The 16,767-nt window shown below is 40.2% G+C and overlaps 1 protein-coding gene across 1 annotated transcript in view; it reads left to right on the top strand.

The window, feature by feature from the left end:
- gpr158a (G protein-coupled receptor 158a) overlaps window positions 1–16,767 on the top strand; it is a gene marked incomplete at both ends in the record, with an annotated part of 62,677 nt that overhangs the window by 31,735 nt on the left and 14,175 nt on the right. Inside the window, 3 exons of the mRNA XM_080050296.1 lie at window positions 2,723–2,825; window positions 6,788–7,014; window positions 9,271–9,339. Of these exons, the coding sequence (XP_079906422.1) occupies window positions 2,723–2,825; window positions 6,788–7,014; window positions 9,271–9,339 (399 nt within the window). The remainder of the gene's footprint in view (window positions 1–2,722; window positions 2,826–6,787; window positions 7,015–9,270; window positions 9,340–16,767) is intronic.

Genomic DNA, 16,767 nt, shown 5'->3' with positions numbered 1-16,767 from the left:
CACTTTGGACATGACACTGGCCAAAGCTATTGGCCTGTAATTATCAGAGCTGTTTAGCTTCCCCACTTTATCTTTTATCACTGGTACTAGCACAACAGAGAGCATAGAATCTGGTAACACTCCATGAACAAAAAGGCCTGTGTAACATAGAGCCACCAGAGGGTATAGTTTCTTACTGGCAAGTTTAACATGTTCAGCTGTAATATCATCCTGACCACAGGCCTTGTTATCTCTTAACTTCAATATTGCTTCATGGACTTCAGCAGCAGTGACAATAACATCATCATTAAAATATACACTATCCACTACAAACATATTACCTTTTACACAGTTTAACAGTTCATAGTATTGTTTCCGCCATAACTGTGAAATTTCATCAGGACCACTCACACCATCTATATTAGATGGAAGAGATTTTTTGCAATTATTGATAGTTTTTATTTCTTTCCAGAAGTCATTAACATTATTTTTTTGCAGCTTCCTTGCCAGTGAATCTGACCTCATAGTGTTTTCATTTCTTTTGATATAGCGAAGTGCATTTTTAAATCTAGCATTAGTGCATTTTTTATTTTCAAATAAAGGGCCATGCCTGCTTTTGCCTGACTCAGCCCATTCTTTAAAAGCATTTCGGGCCTCTGCATGGAGCTCTTCTACATGGTCCTTCCAACCTGGCTTAGCATTGAACACTTTAGTCCTATGTTTATATAGTGGCCTGCTCGAAATTTTAAGAGACTCCACAATTGCTTCATACAAAGAACATAACTCTTTACAATGTTGATCATCTTTACAGTTCATATCCCGACACCATAAGGCATCTCTTGGTACCTGAATATTACACAGCAAAGCATCAGTATCACTAACATATTTATTGAGATCTGTGCTAGACAGTTTTGTCCAATCTATTTTTCTTACATCAATGCCTTTATCCACAGGCAACAACACAGGTAAATTGCCAGTGTTCAAGACCATGTGAAAGGGTATATGGTCCGTAGTAGCCAAATCATAGTCAATCTTCATAATGTCAATGGAGTCATGGGCATCCACTGTACAAAGGCAGTGATCTAGCCACGAAGTAGAGTGCCAGGCCTCGCTGATATAGGTATAACTATCATTTGGCAATAGTAATTTACTTGATAAAATCAATCCACTGTCTGAACTAAACTGAGCCAAATGTTTACCAAATAAAGAGTTGGCATCAGTTACATCAGCATTCATGTCACCAATAACATATATGCAGGTAGAAGGATTGTCCTGAATAAAAGACATGATAAATGCCAATCTACTGAGGTACTCATCCTCATTTTTCATGCACTCATATGGCGTATAGACATTTAAAATCATTATTTTCTTATCATTACAACACAGCTCAATTCCAATTGCCCAGTCAACTCCCAGTCGTATAACATTAACCAACTGGTCATATTTTTTATTCCACATGGTGGCCACGCCCCCTGGGATCCTCCCCCGGACGACTTTAGCGCTCAAGTCAGTTGTTGATTCACCTGCCCCATGAAAGTCCCTATGTATAGAATTTAGTCCTCCCAGGTCTTGTTTAGCCAGGAACGTCTCCTGAACACACAAAATGTCACATCTCTCCATCAGTTTGTCCACAACAACACGGCGTGATTTATCAGTTTCACTGTGGCCAACACGCAGTCCACGCGCATTGTAAGATACGACACAGATGTTCATAGTAAGGTTCATTCATATCCCAGCAGCTACTAATGCAGACCGGCTCTCGTGTGGAGCTACAGGTGTACCATGGCAATTCAGTTCACTCCCCCCCTCACCAACAACCTTGGGTACACGGGCCTCATAATAGCGGCGAACATAAGTCCCCTCGGGCCAGAGTTTTGGATCATACATATCAGCAACATTGTTACATTCAGCGGTGATGTGAAAAGAGCCATACCTGCTGCGGGCCGACTCGATCTTTCGACACGTCACTGTTTTAGCCTCCAACTTCTCCGTTAAATAGTCACGCAGCGTGTCTGCATCCAGAGTGGGAGAAAACCTAGTGGCAAACACATTCACCAGCTTTGTTTTCACCACTCCAATGTTACTCTCAGTGCCAGTTCCAATTATTCCATCATTCCTTTGCTCACGTTTAAAGTGAGCTGGCTTGTTGCGGGGTTTCGGTGGCACATTTGCTTTAAGGGACCCCAACTTTTTGCGACCTTTTTTCACAGCAGCGCTCCACTGTGGGGACTGTGGCTGTGATCGTGGCGATGTGACTTCCACATCCAGTAGAGGCGAAGATGGAATCTCATTCCCACATAAAAAGGAATGAATGGTTCTCGTGTTAATCGTGCAAATAAGTCGGTTCTTAATTTAGATATTAATTATATCTCGTAATTTGGCAAACAGCACACTCAGACTGGCAAGATGGCCCCTCAAGACCCTCTTGTTGTCTTCATTCTGTTTCCTATCAGACTTTAAATGAGAGAAGAGGTTTCACTAATTTAATATTGAGTGGTGAGAAGGCGAGAGGGAATCTAACAGTTTAAATAATTAGACCCTTGTCCCTAACTCAATTTGTTTGTCCCCACATTATATTCATTGGTTTGGTTTAGTATTTACATGTCTTAATTGCTTTTATATTGGAGATTAATCAGACTGCATTACAAGAGGAAGGGTTTGACTTTAACATGATTTATTAAGTATTTTAAATGACTAATTTATTGATGTTGATGTATATGTTGTTGTTTTTTTTTCTTCACAGTGTTTGCCGATCCAGGGTCATGGATTTGTCTTGGACAAGTACAAGTGCCACTGCAGGAAAGGGTTCTACCACCCTAACAGATTGGCTGTCAATGGCTTTGCAAGTAAGTCAGCGGTAAATCGATCACTGTGTTTAAATGTATTCATGGATGATTGGTTCCTGTGAGGTGACTTCATTGGTCAGTTTTAATGGTAATCCATCAGAAGAATGTGTTTTGTGATAGAATACTTTTTGATGAAGGCACAGTTGTTGACTTTTGACACGTATAGTAATAACTCAGGTCATGTATTGTATATAATCAATACAAGGCTCCCTCCATGTGCCTGAAAGCAGATTAAAAACAGCATTATAATTCTGGACAACAAAAAGGAAGAGAACTTATTTGTAATGATATTGCCCACCGATGATGGTTCTAGTTATCTGAAACTGTAGGTATTTCTATTTTTGTCAGACTTATTTATTTATTTATTTATTTATTTATTTATTTTTTTTTCAATTTATTTCAGACATATCAAACATACAAAACAAAATGAAAAGCATGGAAATACAATAAACAAAAATTATGTTTTCACAAAAAAATAAAATAAAATAAAACAAATGATCTGTATTGCTGAGATATGCCTGAAAAGGAGCAGGAAGGAGTATACACTTACATTAGTTTTAAAGTGAGTTTTCAGCATATACAAATGATGTATTGAGCATCAACTCTTTTTAACCTGATTCAATCTGATGTGATGCTGCTGGAAATCAATGGAACTAACTTTTGTGAACATAATATATGGCATGCATAGCTACAGTATGTCAGTTATCACAACCCTGATTTGAGCCATTACAGGAAGGCAAAAGAAAAGATGTGAAATTTGGTAAGACAATTAGAACAAATACAAAAATCAAATATCTCTTTGTAACGTTACTGTACACTGATATCCCTCAGGTTGATGTTAATTATCTACTTTAGAGTTGGACACTGTGTTCTTCGTCCTTAATCCAGCTCAGCTTTCAAATCCATTTCGCTTGCCAACAATGGTTAAACAATCAACAGAGCTACCTGTTTTTGAAGAGACCCCTCTTTTTATATAAATATCCTCTTTCTTCTACTTTGGTACAAATATAGCTCATTGGATTAGTTTTGTGACTGCTTGAAATTTGCAGAAATATTAAAAAATAACCATATTTTCCTCCTTATATTTGACATTATAATGTGGTGATGAAAGAGAGACAGGCTGCTGAAGATTGAAGTAGCCCGCTGCCCCAGTACTATGGGAGGCTAATCAGGTTCAAGATGGAACATGTCTTTTTAATGGTATAGGTACTCTTGCCAGTTTCTTCTGTCCGCTGTGAGATAATTAAAACAGGCTTTTGCAGACACAGAACCCCAGTGGTTTTCACCTTCCCCTCCGTCACTCTCTCTCTCCATCATACTTTCATTTCAATCCACTTTCCCTCCCACCTCATCCAATTCAAACCTCCATAGGTACTTTCCTCTGTCTCTATCTTCATTTTAGCCCCTTTCTTACTCATTTACCTGCAGAAGAGAATTAGGACCATTAAAGAGGGAACACATGAGAGGGGGAAGTTTTTTTTATTCTTTATGCACTTGAAGGACAATACAAAATGTCAAGAATAAAATGGGAATATAATGTTGAAATAAAGATGGAATACAATGTCGTGAATAAACTGGACAGTTCCAGACTTCGGTAAAGTTGGAACAATGTTTACAAATTTTAACGTCCGGGTTCAATAATACTCTTCTGCATTTATCCTCATCCCTCCTTCACTCAATTTTTCCACCGTCTTACTGCACCCATATTTATATCCTAAAATATTCCCCATCCATGCACAGAGAAGCCAAAAAGGCTTTTCTTTCTCAGTGGGCTACATATCTGTGCTGCCTGCTTCTGCCTGTTTGTGCTGTTTGCTGTGCGTGTTCATGTGTGCAAGTCTCCATGAAAGCTTGGCCTGTGTGTGTGTGTGTGTGTGTGTGTGTGTGTGTGTGTGTGTGTGTGTGTGTGTGTGTGTGTGTGTGTGTGTGTGTGTGTGTGTGTGTGTGTGTGTGTGTGTGTGTGTGTGTGTGTGTGTGTGTGTGTGTGTGCCTGTGTGTATGGGAACACAATAATAGCGAGGAGAGGCAGGCCTGTTAGCGAGGCGTAGTGCTGCAGTCTAGCCCACCATGGGGCCAATAACAAGCCTGTTAATCCACAAGGGGACATCCTTGACACTCCTTTGCAGAGAGAGAGAGAGAGATAGAACCAGTGCAACTCACTTTCCTTTGTCCTCCCAGTGCTGTTCCACTATGGATCTTGTGGGTGAAGTAACTGTAGCTACTAGCAAAGCTTTTCTCTGACTGTCAGTACTGTAGCAAGCCAGGATATGAGTCATTGCTATGGAGATAAGTAGTCTTTTTATAAGGGATCAATGATGTGCCGAGTCATAGCTTTTTGAAAAATAGGCCAGTTTCTTTTTAAAGGCAAAAAAATCCCTGCAAATCTGTGAGACAATGGCTGTTTCCAATAAAGCCTCCATCAAAGCTCTCTCTCTCTATATATATATAAGGCCACCATTTGTTATCTGTCCAACCATATGGGCATCTCTCAAGGGATTTCTAAAAAAAAAAACCCTAACAGGTTGCCAAGATTCTTCTTGTTTACCACATTTGTTAACAGAGCGGCTCTGTCTGACGCAGTTAATGGTTAAGTGGCTGTTTAAAAAAAAAAAGACTTTCATTTTTTTTAAAAAATCACCTTAAGTGAGTCAAGATGGCAAAATACTGTAATTGTAACTGTAACTGTAATTTTATTTTAATGTTTTTTTAACGATTATACAGAGAGAACTTGGCCTAGATTTGGACCAAATTTACAAATGTTCCAGACGACAAGCATAAGATGTACAAAAAAAGATACAAGATAATTCTGACTAAGGTAACTCCTGGATACATGGACTTTCCCTGCCAAGATCATGCACTCCTCTTCAAAAAAAACGTTGATTTCTTTATGGTTTGAACCAACATTCTCTGTCGTCACACTCCCCAGTGTCCCTGTTCTCATATGGATTAAATGACTACGTTCAGGCATGTCTCTGTGTGCTTTCTCTGTGGTTATCAGCCTTGTATGATATGCCAGGGACTGAACAAGGCGCAGCTCGTGTTTACTTTTCATGTTCACACATATAGATCCACCTCCCTTCTGTTGACACAATGTCGATGAATCCTTGTAAGGTCGGCGAGGGATAAGCATACATGTACTGAGCACGCTTCAGTCTAAAAGCACTACATCTCTTTTATTGTCTATTAAAACTGTCTGGTGCTCTGGTGGCGTAGTGGACAGAGCGCGTACCATATTGGCGCCGGCCTTTGTTGCAGTGGTCGCAAGTTCAAATCTGACTCGTGGACATTTACTGCCCCTCTCTTTCCGTTTCCCCATTTCAACTCTGTACTATCTAATAAAGCTTGAAAATGCCAATAAAATTATCTTTAATAAAAACTGTCTCTGCAGAAAACCCAACAAGGAAGCTTAAGATTGAACTTCTGAATTAACATGTAAAAATTACATCTGCAAGATCAAATATGATACTTCTGGAATGTTTATAAGGAAATGTCTTAAGATGACTCAGCGTTAAGTCAAAATAATAATACAGAATTAATACGCAGAATATCCAATTACTCACAAAGCAAGGTCAGGTGAACTGGTATGCCCCTTCATCGACAACCCCGGTCATATACATTCATTTAAATTGATCGGGCGGGTTGTCGTTTAGCATAATTTTATGCAGCTGCAGACAGCTGAACTATTTTGGCGTTTTGTCATGTTTGCATTTGTGCTATTACAACTTCGAAGTTGGATTGGGTGTTTCAAATGTTTTTTTGCTTAAAATTTAAACCATTCAACCAATTCTTTTAGCAAACCATTTAACCACTCCACTATCTATCAGTTCTAGCCAACATTTCAAAAGTTTATCCAGTACTTGTAGTTAAAAATTTCAAACACTTATTCATAAACTTTGAGCTAACAATTTGATTGTTAAATGTTTGTTATCAAGCCTTAAAAAAAGTTTTCTTTTTCTTTACAGCGATGGGTAGAAAGGGCAAAGCTGCAGACAGTGGTCCCAATGCGGACGAGGGTTCCTCCAGCGACTGCCTGCCGTGCCAGCAGGGCTGCTCCTACTGCAGGGACGACACGCCCTGTGTGGCCAGAGAGGACGGGGCTCTACGCATGGTGGTGCTCTCCTTCCAGTGCCTCTGTCTGCTCATTGTCTTCGTGGGCATGGTTATCATCTACCACTTTCGCAGGAATAAGGTATGACTCAATACATGTCCATAACTCACATTCCCATACAGAGTTTGACACATTTAATATGTTCTCAATGATATCATTTTTGAATGTATTAAAACTTTAAAGCTACAGTGCGTATCTTTTGAAACATTTCGTGGGCGCTACTTGGGATTTTTCAGAGCTCCTGTACTAATGTCTGGGGGCAACACCAGTTTGCTGCCATACTGAGAAATACAGAGAGAGTTTTGAGGAGCTGATGAGGCTTAATCAACTTTGTGTCTGCTCATTTGGCGATGGCTTGAATGTAACCGTTATTAATTTATGTGAAAAAAAATTACTAGCCACTTTAGCTTTAAGATAATTCACCAAACAATAACATATTTTTTAACTTGTATTGTACATCTCAGCAGTGCATCAGAGAGAGACCTACACATATTCAATTCATAATTACAACTATCACCTCGGTTTCGTGTTTGATGTATTTTCTGGGCCATATGGTCATCAAAGCCCTTTGCATCAATAAACCAGTGAATCTGTGTGTGGGTGGTCACAATAACTCTTTGAACTCATTTCAAACGGCTCAGCCAACCACAGATCAACTCTATATCAACAACTTGGACAGCGACCACTTTGTGCAAATGAGAAATTTACTGTGATTTATACAATACACCGGGCCACCGACTGCTTCATCTATCATAGTGTGAGTGGTAATGTGAAGGCAAAACAACTATGTAAAGCTGACGTCTCTGTTGGTTTTTCTTTTCTTAAGAATTGTACTTACGTTCTGCCCACTCAACCAGTACATGTGTTTTTACTAAGATCTGCTTAAGTCAAATTGCTTCACTTTTCAGTGAAAATGCAAGATTTTACCCTACAAATACAAAAACGACTACTACTGGTAGCTAAATGGTAACTTCCATTTTGTATCTATGTGACCATTTGCTGCCCTGAATGTAGACACTGTTCATGTCTTATTTTATCATGGTCATGGTTGGGAAAAGCCTTGTGCTGTTGAGCTCCCTTGGTGATATTAATAAGTTACTCACAAAGTTCAATTCCTACCCAAGTCAACTTTTGCCCCGAACTTATGAAATCCTCTGAGCCTCTGTTTGCTACTGGCAATTAATTTGCTTAATTAAAAGCTTTGTCTTGAGCTTTAGACATGTAAGTCTGAAGAATCAGCACACACGCACGCACACACACACACACACACACACACACACACACACACACACACACACACACACACACACACACACCTGAGGCGATGCCATTATATGAACCAGGGTTGAACAAAGGAGAGCAGATAAAGGTCCTAGATACTCCAGAGCTTTGTCATAGTTATTGAATCCCTATTTATATGATCTCCATTAATCTTATTAAAGTAAGTTTAAGAGCTTAGTTTGAAAGCTTCTCACAGACTTTCTACACAATTAAATACTGTTCATTTTCATAGACAATTACTTTATTTGATTTGAAGATTTATGTTATTTTTAATCTATATATTTTTTAAACAAGATTATCCGCCTATTCGGCTTTCATAGCTGTGGCTTTTGTGTCTTTTGAATGTATTTTGTAATGGGGACGCAGTGTATACCGCTCTTTGAAAGCCGCCTCAAGCATCTTGTCAATTATGGGACTATATATATGTTGTTAAATATCTTAGACAAGAGGTGAACACAAAGGGACTGAAAATGGTGAGCCCTTCTATGAAAACTCCTCTGGGCATGAGCTTTCAATGTACTTTTCTTTTATATCAAGAAGAAGGCAACATTCCACTATTCAATGATCCTGGAGTATGATGATATCCTTTCGTTTTGTACTTGTGCATACCTTTTGCACTATGAGGGGCAGCTTGAAAGTGGAATGTCAAACTACCCAAAGTACATTATATAGAAAGGAAAATAATAATTCTAATAACTTTTTTTTAAGATTTTGGACATTTTATAATTCTGAAAACCACATACATAAAATGACCTTCTGTTCTTCCTACATCGTGCCATGTACATAGTGAACATATATTAAAAATAAAACTGCTGTTAATAATATTTTCAATCAAGAATTGAACACATTACTATGTGTTATGCTGCAAAAAAAAGTTTTGGTTGTACTGTGGGTTACGAAACTTAAACGTTTAGCTTTTTAAGGAAATAGTATGTCACTGTTGTGTTAATAGCATGTTGTCTTTGCTCCAAGTGGCGGAAAAGGTATTAAAGTAGGTATAAGTATATGATGAAGTGTATGATTTTAATAAATAATGTATCTTTCTTTTTTTGGCAGAGTATCAGAGCATCAGGTCTGGTCCTGCTGGAAGCCATCCTGTGTGGAGCGCTGCTTCTCTACTTTCCGGTAAGCCTGATATACGTGTGTGTGTGTGTGTGTGTGTGTGTGTGTGTGTGTGTGTGTGTGTGTGTGTGTGTGTGTGTGTGTGTGTGTGTGTGTGTGTGTGTGTGTGTGTGTGTGTGTGTGTGTGTGTGTGTGTGTGTGTGTGTGTGTGTGTGTGTGTGTGTGTGTGTGTGTGTGTGTGTGTGTGCGTTATCGTGTCCTTTCATGTGCTCCCTTTCTTGACGTGTTTGCTGATAATCCTCATGCCATGCTCCTTTGAGCTGAACATAAAAATCTTTTTCTCCTTGACTGAAGGTTGGCATTCAGTTCAACCTTCGGTTCACGCTGCCGCTCATCCATCTAAAGCTCAGAACAAAGTTTCATCTCTGCAGCAGCGGCACAGAGCAGTGTTGCTTTACCTTGTAGGACACATGTTCAAACCCCCAATCCATAAATTATATTCTGGTGCGTGTTTTTATTGTTTGTTTATGTTCGCATGGAGCTGTGATCTGCAGGGTTTGTGTGTGTGTGTGTGTGTGTGTGTGTGTGTGTGTGTGTGTATGTGTGTGTGTGTGTGTGTGTGTGTGTGTGTGTGTGTGTGTGTGTGTGTGTGTGTGTGTGTGTGTGTGTGTGTGTGTGTGTGTGTGTGTGTGTGTGTGTGTGTGTGTGTGTGTGTGTGTGTGTGTGATGAAACGGGACCAGCGGAGTCAAACATCCCAGGGCTTGTTGGTGACCCCCTGCTAACTGTACACAGAGCCGGTCAATGCACCCAGCAGCCTTTCAACACTACCATCTGTTGACCAGCCCTTCGCAATGCTTAATACAGACTGTGCTCATTTAGCCACAGAAAACAAATACCCTTTAATTGAATTTAACCTTAAGACTTTTTAGACTTAATTATTATTCTGGACTTTTTCAATAAGGGGAAAAAATTGGCCTCTTAAACGTTTATTCTTACATCCCAGATCTTAGAATTTCAGTTATTTTAGCCACACAAGCTCAACTCTTAGGGATGGTGATTCTTTGATTTTCACTTTGGCATTGGTTTGAGATTGTTTCCTTTGGAGCAATAGGACTTCCTGGAACTGAGAAAGGCTTTTTTTTTTTTTTTTTTTTTTTTTTTTTTGGGCATTTTTATGCTTTATTGATAGTGTAGAGACAGAGTTGAAATGGGGCAGAGAGGGGAGTGACATGCAGAGAACGACAGCGGGCTGGAATCGAACCCGGGTCCGCTGCTGGCCGAGGCCCATGGGGGGGACGCCCTACCAACTGAGCTAAGGGCGCCCCGAGAAAGGCTTTTTAAGTAAACGTTATGTGAGTCTGAGGCTCCTCCTTCATTCTATATACCACAACATTGGATGAATATGGAGTTTAATAGAGCTTGTACATGTCGAGACCATTAAATTACCCTGGTAATTATTGCTATAGGTTGCTGTATGTCAGCGAAAAATCAATCTGTGTTATTTTGTATCAATTAAAAACAGTGACATTGTTTACCAACTTCTCAAGCACCTCATTATCCTTGCATATGGCCGGCCTCTGCCCAACACCCACACATGCCATTGATTAACATGAATCCACCATTATGTCTTCCTCGTGGGGGGCTCGGGGCGTCGGCTAATTGCAATTTACTTGCAATCATGTGGAGCTATATGCTTACCGAAGCAATGCAGGGGGAATGTAATTAAAGCCAACTGATTTAGAGGCGGCTAATCAATGCAATTTGCCGCAACAAGGTTTCTGGAAAAAGCAATAACGTTGTGAAATGTTTTCAGAGTGAAAGCGAGCTGGGGAGTCAGGTTATTGGTGAGTGAATGAATTAAATGTGGATGATGATCCTGTATCCAGCTGGTGGTGTCAGCCATGGCACCGGCATGCTAAAAATAGATCGCTTGTGAAAAGGTTCTACAAAAAGGGATCTTGACTCAGTAGCATTCTCCCATATATAATAAATCCCACCTGGTTTTCAATCCTCTAGATGTATTGGAATTCAGTTTAGATTGTGCAATGCAACGCTGTAATGGTCTCTGTATATGTGAACACGGCTGATGTCATTTTGATCAAATATCTCGGCCCCATCATGTGAAAACAGGGTCTTTCTACATGGCTCTCTTGCAGCACGCGAGATTGATCTTCACCCTGATGCATTTCCATGTCCCCCCCCCTGTGAATCTCCCATGAGCACGGGCTGCGCGGGTGAGACGCTTCACTCCCAATCTAAATATAGATTCAGAAATATTCCGCCACTCGCTCGCTCGCTGCTGCTTCTATTTTAAATAATTCCACTGTTATTAAGCAGCAAGAGATACATCTCATCCTGCTCCCATGGCATGCGGCACACACACATGCAACACACACACACACACACACACACACACACACACACACACACACACACACACACACACACACACATGTGATCCACACACACACACACACACACACACACACACACACACACACACACACACACACACACACACACACACACACACAAGCACACACACCTCCTCCCTTTCTTCTCCAGAGTGTGTCACATGCAATAACTTCAGCCCCCCATATCCTTTGAAGGGGAAAGTGAGTGGAAACGGTGAGTGCAGAAGGCAAAATTATGGCAATGCCAAAGCCGGCTATTTCTGTCTGGCTGTGGAGAATGGAGATGAGAGAAAGGAGGAGAGCGGACACGCATTTCTGATTCACAATGTGATCCCGGGATTAGCTTTGCCAGCCCTGCGTTTGTCTCTTTTGAATGCTTCTTATTGACGCTGCTGGGGAGGCTCAGATATTTAGAGTTTGGATCGCTATTGTTACTTGTTTATTTTTAGTTTATTTCTATTGTGTTCTGCCTCCTCCAGTTGAGGCACACATACGAGAAATAGGGACGAGAGCAATGCATCAGAGGCGTTTTGCATTGTGGTGCCACCTGGCCTCAACTTGTCAAAAGACACTCTGTACTGTAGGTGCTTCACAATAATGGGGGGGGGGGGGGGGGGGAGGGAAATGCAAAAGGCTCATTAATTAAACATGATTTTACTTCTCATTACAATATTGCTGCAGCTCACGTGTCACACGGTAGCTTGCAGAAGAGATCATTAGTGTTAGGGAACAATACAATCATCAGTTCGTTTCTCTTATCCACATTCACTTCGCCTTTCCTGTAGATTATTTCGGTTTGTCTTTTTTTTCATGATGCACAAGAAGAACTATATTTCATGTCTTTTGCAATCATCAGACCTCAACCTTGAACTTGCCGAGATGTTGGTGCGACATGCTAGAAAACGCTCTTTGGCACCTTCATTAAAAAAAATGGGAAGGGGAATGTCTTATGGAAGTATACAGTTGTGTATCCCTCCAGAAGAGCTCCATAGAATAGGATAATAATATGCCAATGAGCACTGAAGGCTTATGGTGGCCCAATGCATTGCTAAGACACTTTTGATGTTAGTTTTTCATTTTAAATTGTCCCCCGTTTGTGTATGATTTGTATGATTCTGAAGCTTGAAGCGTAATCTCTATATATAGTTAATCCTGTATGTGCACAGATGTTTCAATCTGCAGATATATACTGTTCAGCTATGGCAAACAAGTAATCAATAATCAGCTTTAGTTTTTGATTTACTGTATTTCATTTTCCTCTGGGTACTGCTGTCACTATCTGTGTGCTATGAAAAACATGTTTAAGCCTCTGCATGTACAGGCATTTGTTTTGCAACGTTCTTGTCAAATAATGTTAGGAGCTCTGATGGCTTAGTGGATAGGGCGCGTACCATTGGCTCCGGCCTTCGTTGCAGTGGTTGCGGGTTCAACTCCGACCCGTGGACCTTTTACTGCATGTCATCCCCCCCTCTCTTTCTGTCTCAACTCTGTACTATCCAATAAAGCTTGAAAATGCCAAAAAAAATATGTTTAAGAAATCTTGTTGGTGCAGAAAGACGACAATAACCAAGTGACTTTGCTGCATGTAAACACACCGTATGGGATTTATTTGTCCCTTTGCTACTTACAACCCATCTGTGTGTGCACCAGTGCAGGATGCCCCAGAGACAGGCGTTCCTTTCTCTCACTGTATTTTCAACCCCTGCGAGAAATTTCACGCCTCCTGCTCTGCTGCTTATGCACTCATGAATGTTAACTCGTATGTTAAAGTGTTAATCGACAAACTTTCTATTTATATAACTTTTAGTCACACCTTTTGTGCTAAGCATTCATCGCTTTGGTGTTTTTTTTTTTTTTGCAGTGCAATTTTCCCAGAGATCACTTGTTAATTAGAGTTTCTTTTATATTCACCTTTTATAAAAACGATCACTCCGGCTGTTTGGGCGTTCATTGCTAATATTAGCAACCCAGATACTGTATGCTTCTGTTCATTCTGTCCAAATGCTATTAATATATTAATTGGTGATTGAAAGACTTTATAGCTCAAAAAAAGCATATCCGATGTATACTGTTGAAAATGCAATATGTTGTCTTAGCAGCTGCATTGCATTCTGGTCAATTGAGCCTGTTGACATTGCATGAAAAATATTGATTAATCTTTAATAGAAAAAGACTTTTCATGTGGATTGTTTTAACGTGTCTGTTGGTAGTTTTGAGCAGATGATCCTCTCGAGGTATTCCAGACAGACCATTGAAATGTTGCACAGTAAAAGCGTTTACCTTCATTCTGAGGGCCGTTAAATAAAGCCAAAATACTTTGTTACTGTATGGGGTGTTTGGCAACAGCTCCTCCTGTCTCTAAATTTTGTATCTGTGTTATATAGAATCACCTCGAAATATATAAAACGCTCATTCTAAAGCTATCAAAAAACTTTTATTTTCAAGCAATTATATACTAATTAAAACTATTTTTTAATATTATATTTCATATCTACATAGTCTGTTCTGAAAAATGTCGATACATTTCTACACACTGTACCTTTTTAAAGGTAGTTCAAGAGAAACTTTGTTGCTTCCGACCAGTGGCCCTTGGTTACTATTCCCCTGCTACTTGTCCCTTTACTTTCCACCTGTCCGGTTTCAGCATTGTCTCGATGTCTCGATGCCACGCTGGGCCTAGGTGCCACCTCACCCCAACTCTGGTTTCTAGTGCATGGCAGGCAGGCAGCAGGGCTTCACAGCACATCAGGGGGCTAATGAGAAACAGTATGGCCGCGGGATAATATATCCTGACCTGACAGGCCGTGACACACAGTCCGCCAGCCTTTTTCTCTCCTTTACTCTACTCTGCCCTAGCTTCTCTGACACTTTCAATTTGACTTTAGTGAATCTGGAGAGTTTGCTGTTATCATTTTCAGCCCTAACTTCGAACCCTACTTCCCTTATTCCTTCTCTAAATTACCGTAAAGTCTCCTAAAAAGTTGACGTTGAGGGTGCACTGCTGTAGCTGGAAGTTTCCTTCTATCTATCTAAACGAGCAGAGCGTAGAGTGTATGAGAGATTGGGAGAAAAAAAGGTGAGATAGCATCACCACATGTAGGCAGACTATTCCCTCTCTCATATAAATCCCGCTGTGCCCTAGCAAGATGGGAATACCTCTCCAGAAGATCTAACTGGTGATGAGTAGGGCAGGGGATTGTGGGAGTGGAGTGGCAGCAGCCTTGTCTCTGGTCTTGGCTGTGCTGCAGGGCCCGATGCTAGATGTAATTTACACTCTGCCCACCTCGGGGAAGAAACCATTACCTCCCTCCAGCAAGCATATGCCCTTCCCGTGAGGCACTGAGTGTCGGCTTTCATATAAAAATGGATCCGTTGCTATTACAACACCCCCCCCCCTCCCCTTTCCCCCCTCCCACCCGCTCATACTGAAGGTGTTCTGTTGATTAAAAAAAGACACGTAGAAGAAATGAGGAATGAGTAGGAGATGATATTGACCAAGAGAAGCAGGCCATGGGCGAAACCGGAGGGCTGTCACTATTTTATGTCAAAACATTAAAAGCAGCTCGAGAGCTTTTTGTTGTGACAGAATGATTCCCGAGGCGGCACCATCCCATACTCCACTCAGACGGAGACAGAAACACTAAATGAGTTGGAAGTCTTATTTTTTTTTCTCTCTCTCTCTCTTTCTCCCCTTTAGCTGGTAGCAGTTGTCCCAAAGAAACCGCGGTGATAACACAAGGCTGAGATTCAGCAGCGTCTGTTCTTTTGACTGGAGCCATGGCTTAACACTTTCACTTTCACTCATGTTTATATCTCCAGACTGATGTATTTTTTTGTAGTACTGCATCATCGACGGATGACTGATATACGATATTCTATTTTGGCATTTTCATTTCAGTAAGTGCTCCATTAATATGAGGTCGCCCTTCTGGTTGCATATAGCTGCCAAGCCTTATAATAATTCAGCATTCAAACCATAATTTTTTTTTTAATTCCCACCAAGTCTAAGAGAGGCACATAAACCAATTGGATCAGACCATTGACGCCTGAACTTGATTAAGTAACCTACTGACCACATTCATTTACAAATATTCATAAAATTAATATTAACTTCATGAGTTCATTATATGTCACACTCACTATCTTGTTAAGTGCCTTATGTTGCTGCTTCCAAATGGCCCTAAAAAAGCTGTGGAAAACCAGACAGCTGCTCCCAGATTCAACTGATAAAGTGTATGTACATATCATGTTAATACTGAATATTAACAGAGCCTTAATACAGTAAATGTACCAAAGTGTTTCCCTCTGCATCAACCCCCCGTACACACACACACACACACACACACACACACACACACACACACACACACACACACTTTGCATTTTTATTGTCTACTGTACACATTCCAAGTTAATTAAACACTGCTGCTTGCTGCTTGCTGCTTTTTGGGGCTATTTTTGCTCACTGTACTAGTCTAATAATAGAATCCCACCACTTTATTTTTTTTATTTATTTTTTTAAATCTCTCTGTCTGCCCACAGCCAGAGTTAAGTATCTAAAGCGGTCTAGCACACACTTATTTGTGTATGCTTCATGTGATGCATCCAGTCGGGCGTCATATTTCGGTTGTGGCTGCGTTACCATTCTGACGAGTGCCACAGTTTTTGCTCTTATGATAAAGTCAGGTGCTTTACAATAGCTGTTATATTCATTTCAGTCAGCGTAAAAAATAACCATGTTATATAGTGTTTTATCTATCAACCCAGTCAAAACTGTTTATACCTTTTCCAGGGGCCACAATCAAAGGCAAAAGGAAAGCGCATACAAACCTTTATTTACAGTAACATTGTTTGACCATATAAGCAATTATAGGTTACAATATGGGAAGGAGGGTTTATATTTTGGGTGATTTCAAACTGTTAATGACTTCACCCCATATAATTGATTAACACTACTTTTAAACTTAGTATGAAAAGTTATCAGACTACACTAATAAACTCTATAGATTCATGTGAATAGCTGTAGGCTCAATTCTTTGTAAAACAAAAATCAAAAAATGTGTGACATTGATCAAG

The sequence above is a fragment of the Ammodytes marinus genome, assembly GCF_949987685.1.
Source record: "Ammodytes marinus genome assembly, chromosome: 21".
NCBI lineage: Eukaryota > Metazoa > Chordata > Actinopteri > Uranoscopiformes > Ammodytidae > Ammodytes > Ammodytes marinus.
Note: the sequence above shows the minus strand (reverse complement) of the source record. Positions and strands in the feature narration are given on the sequence as shown.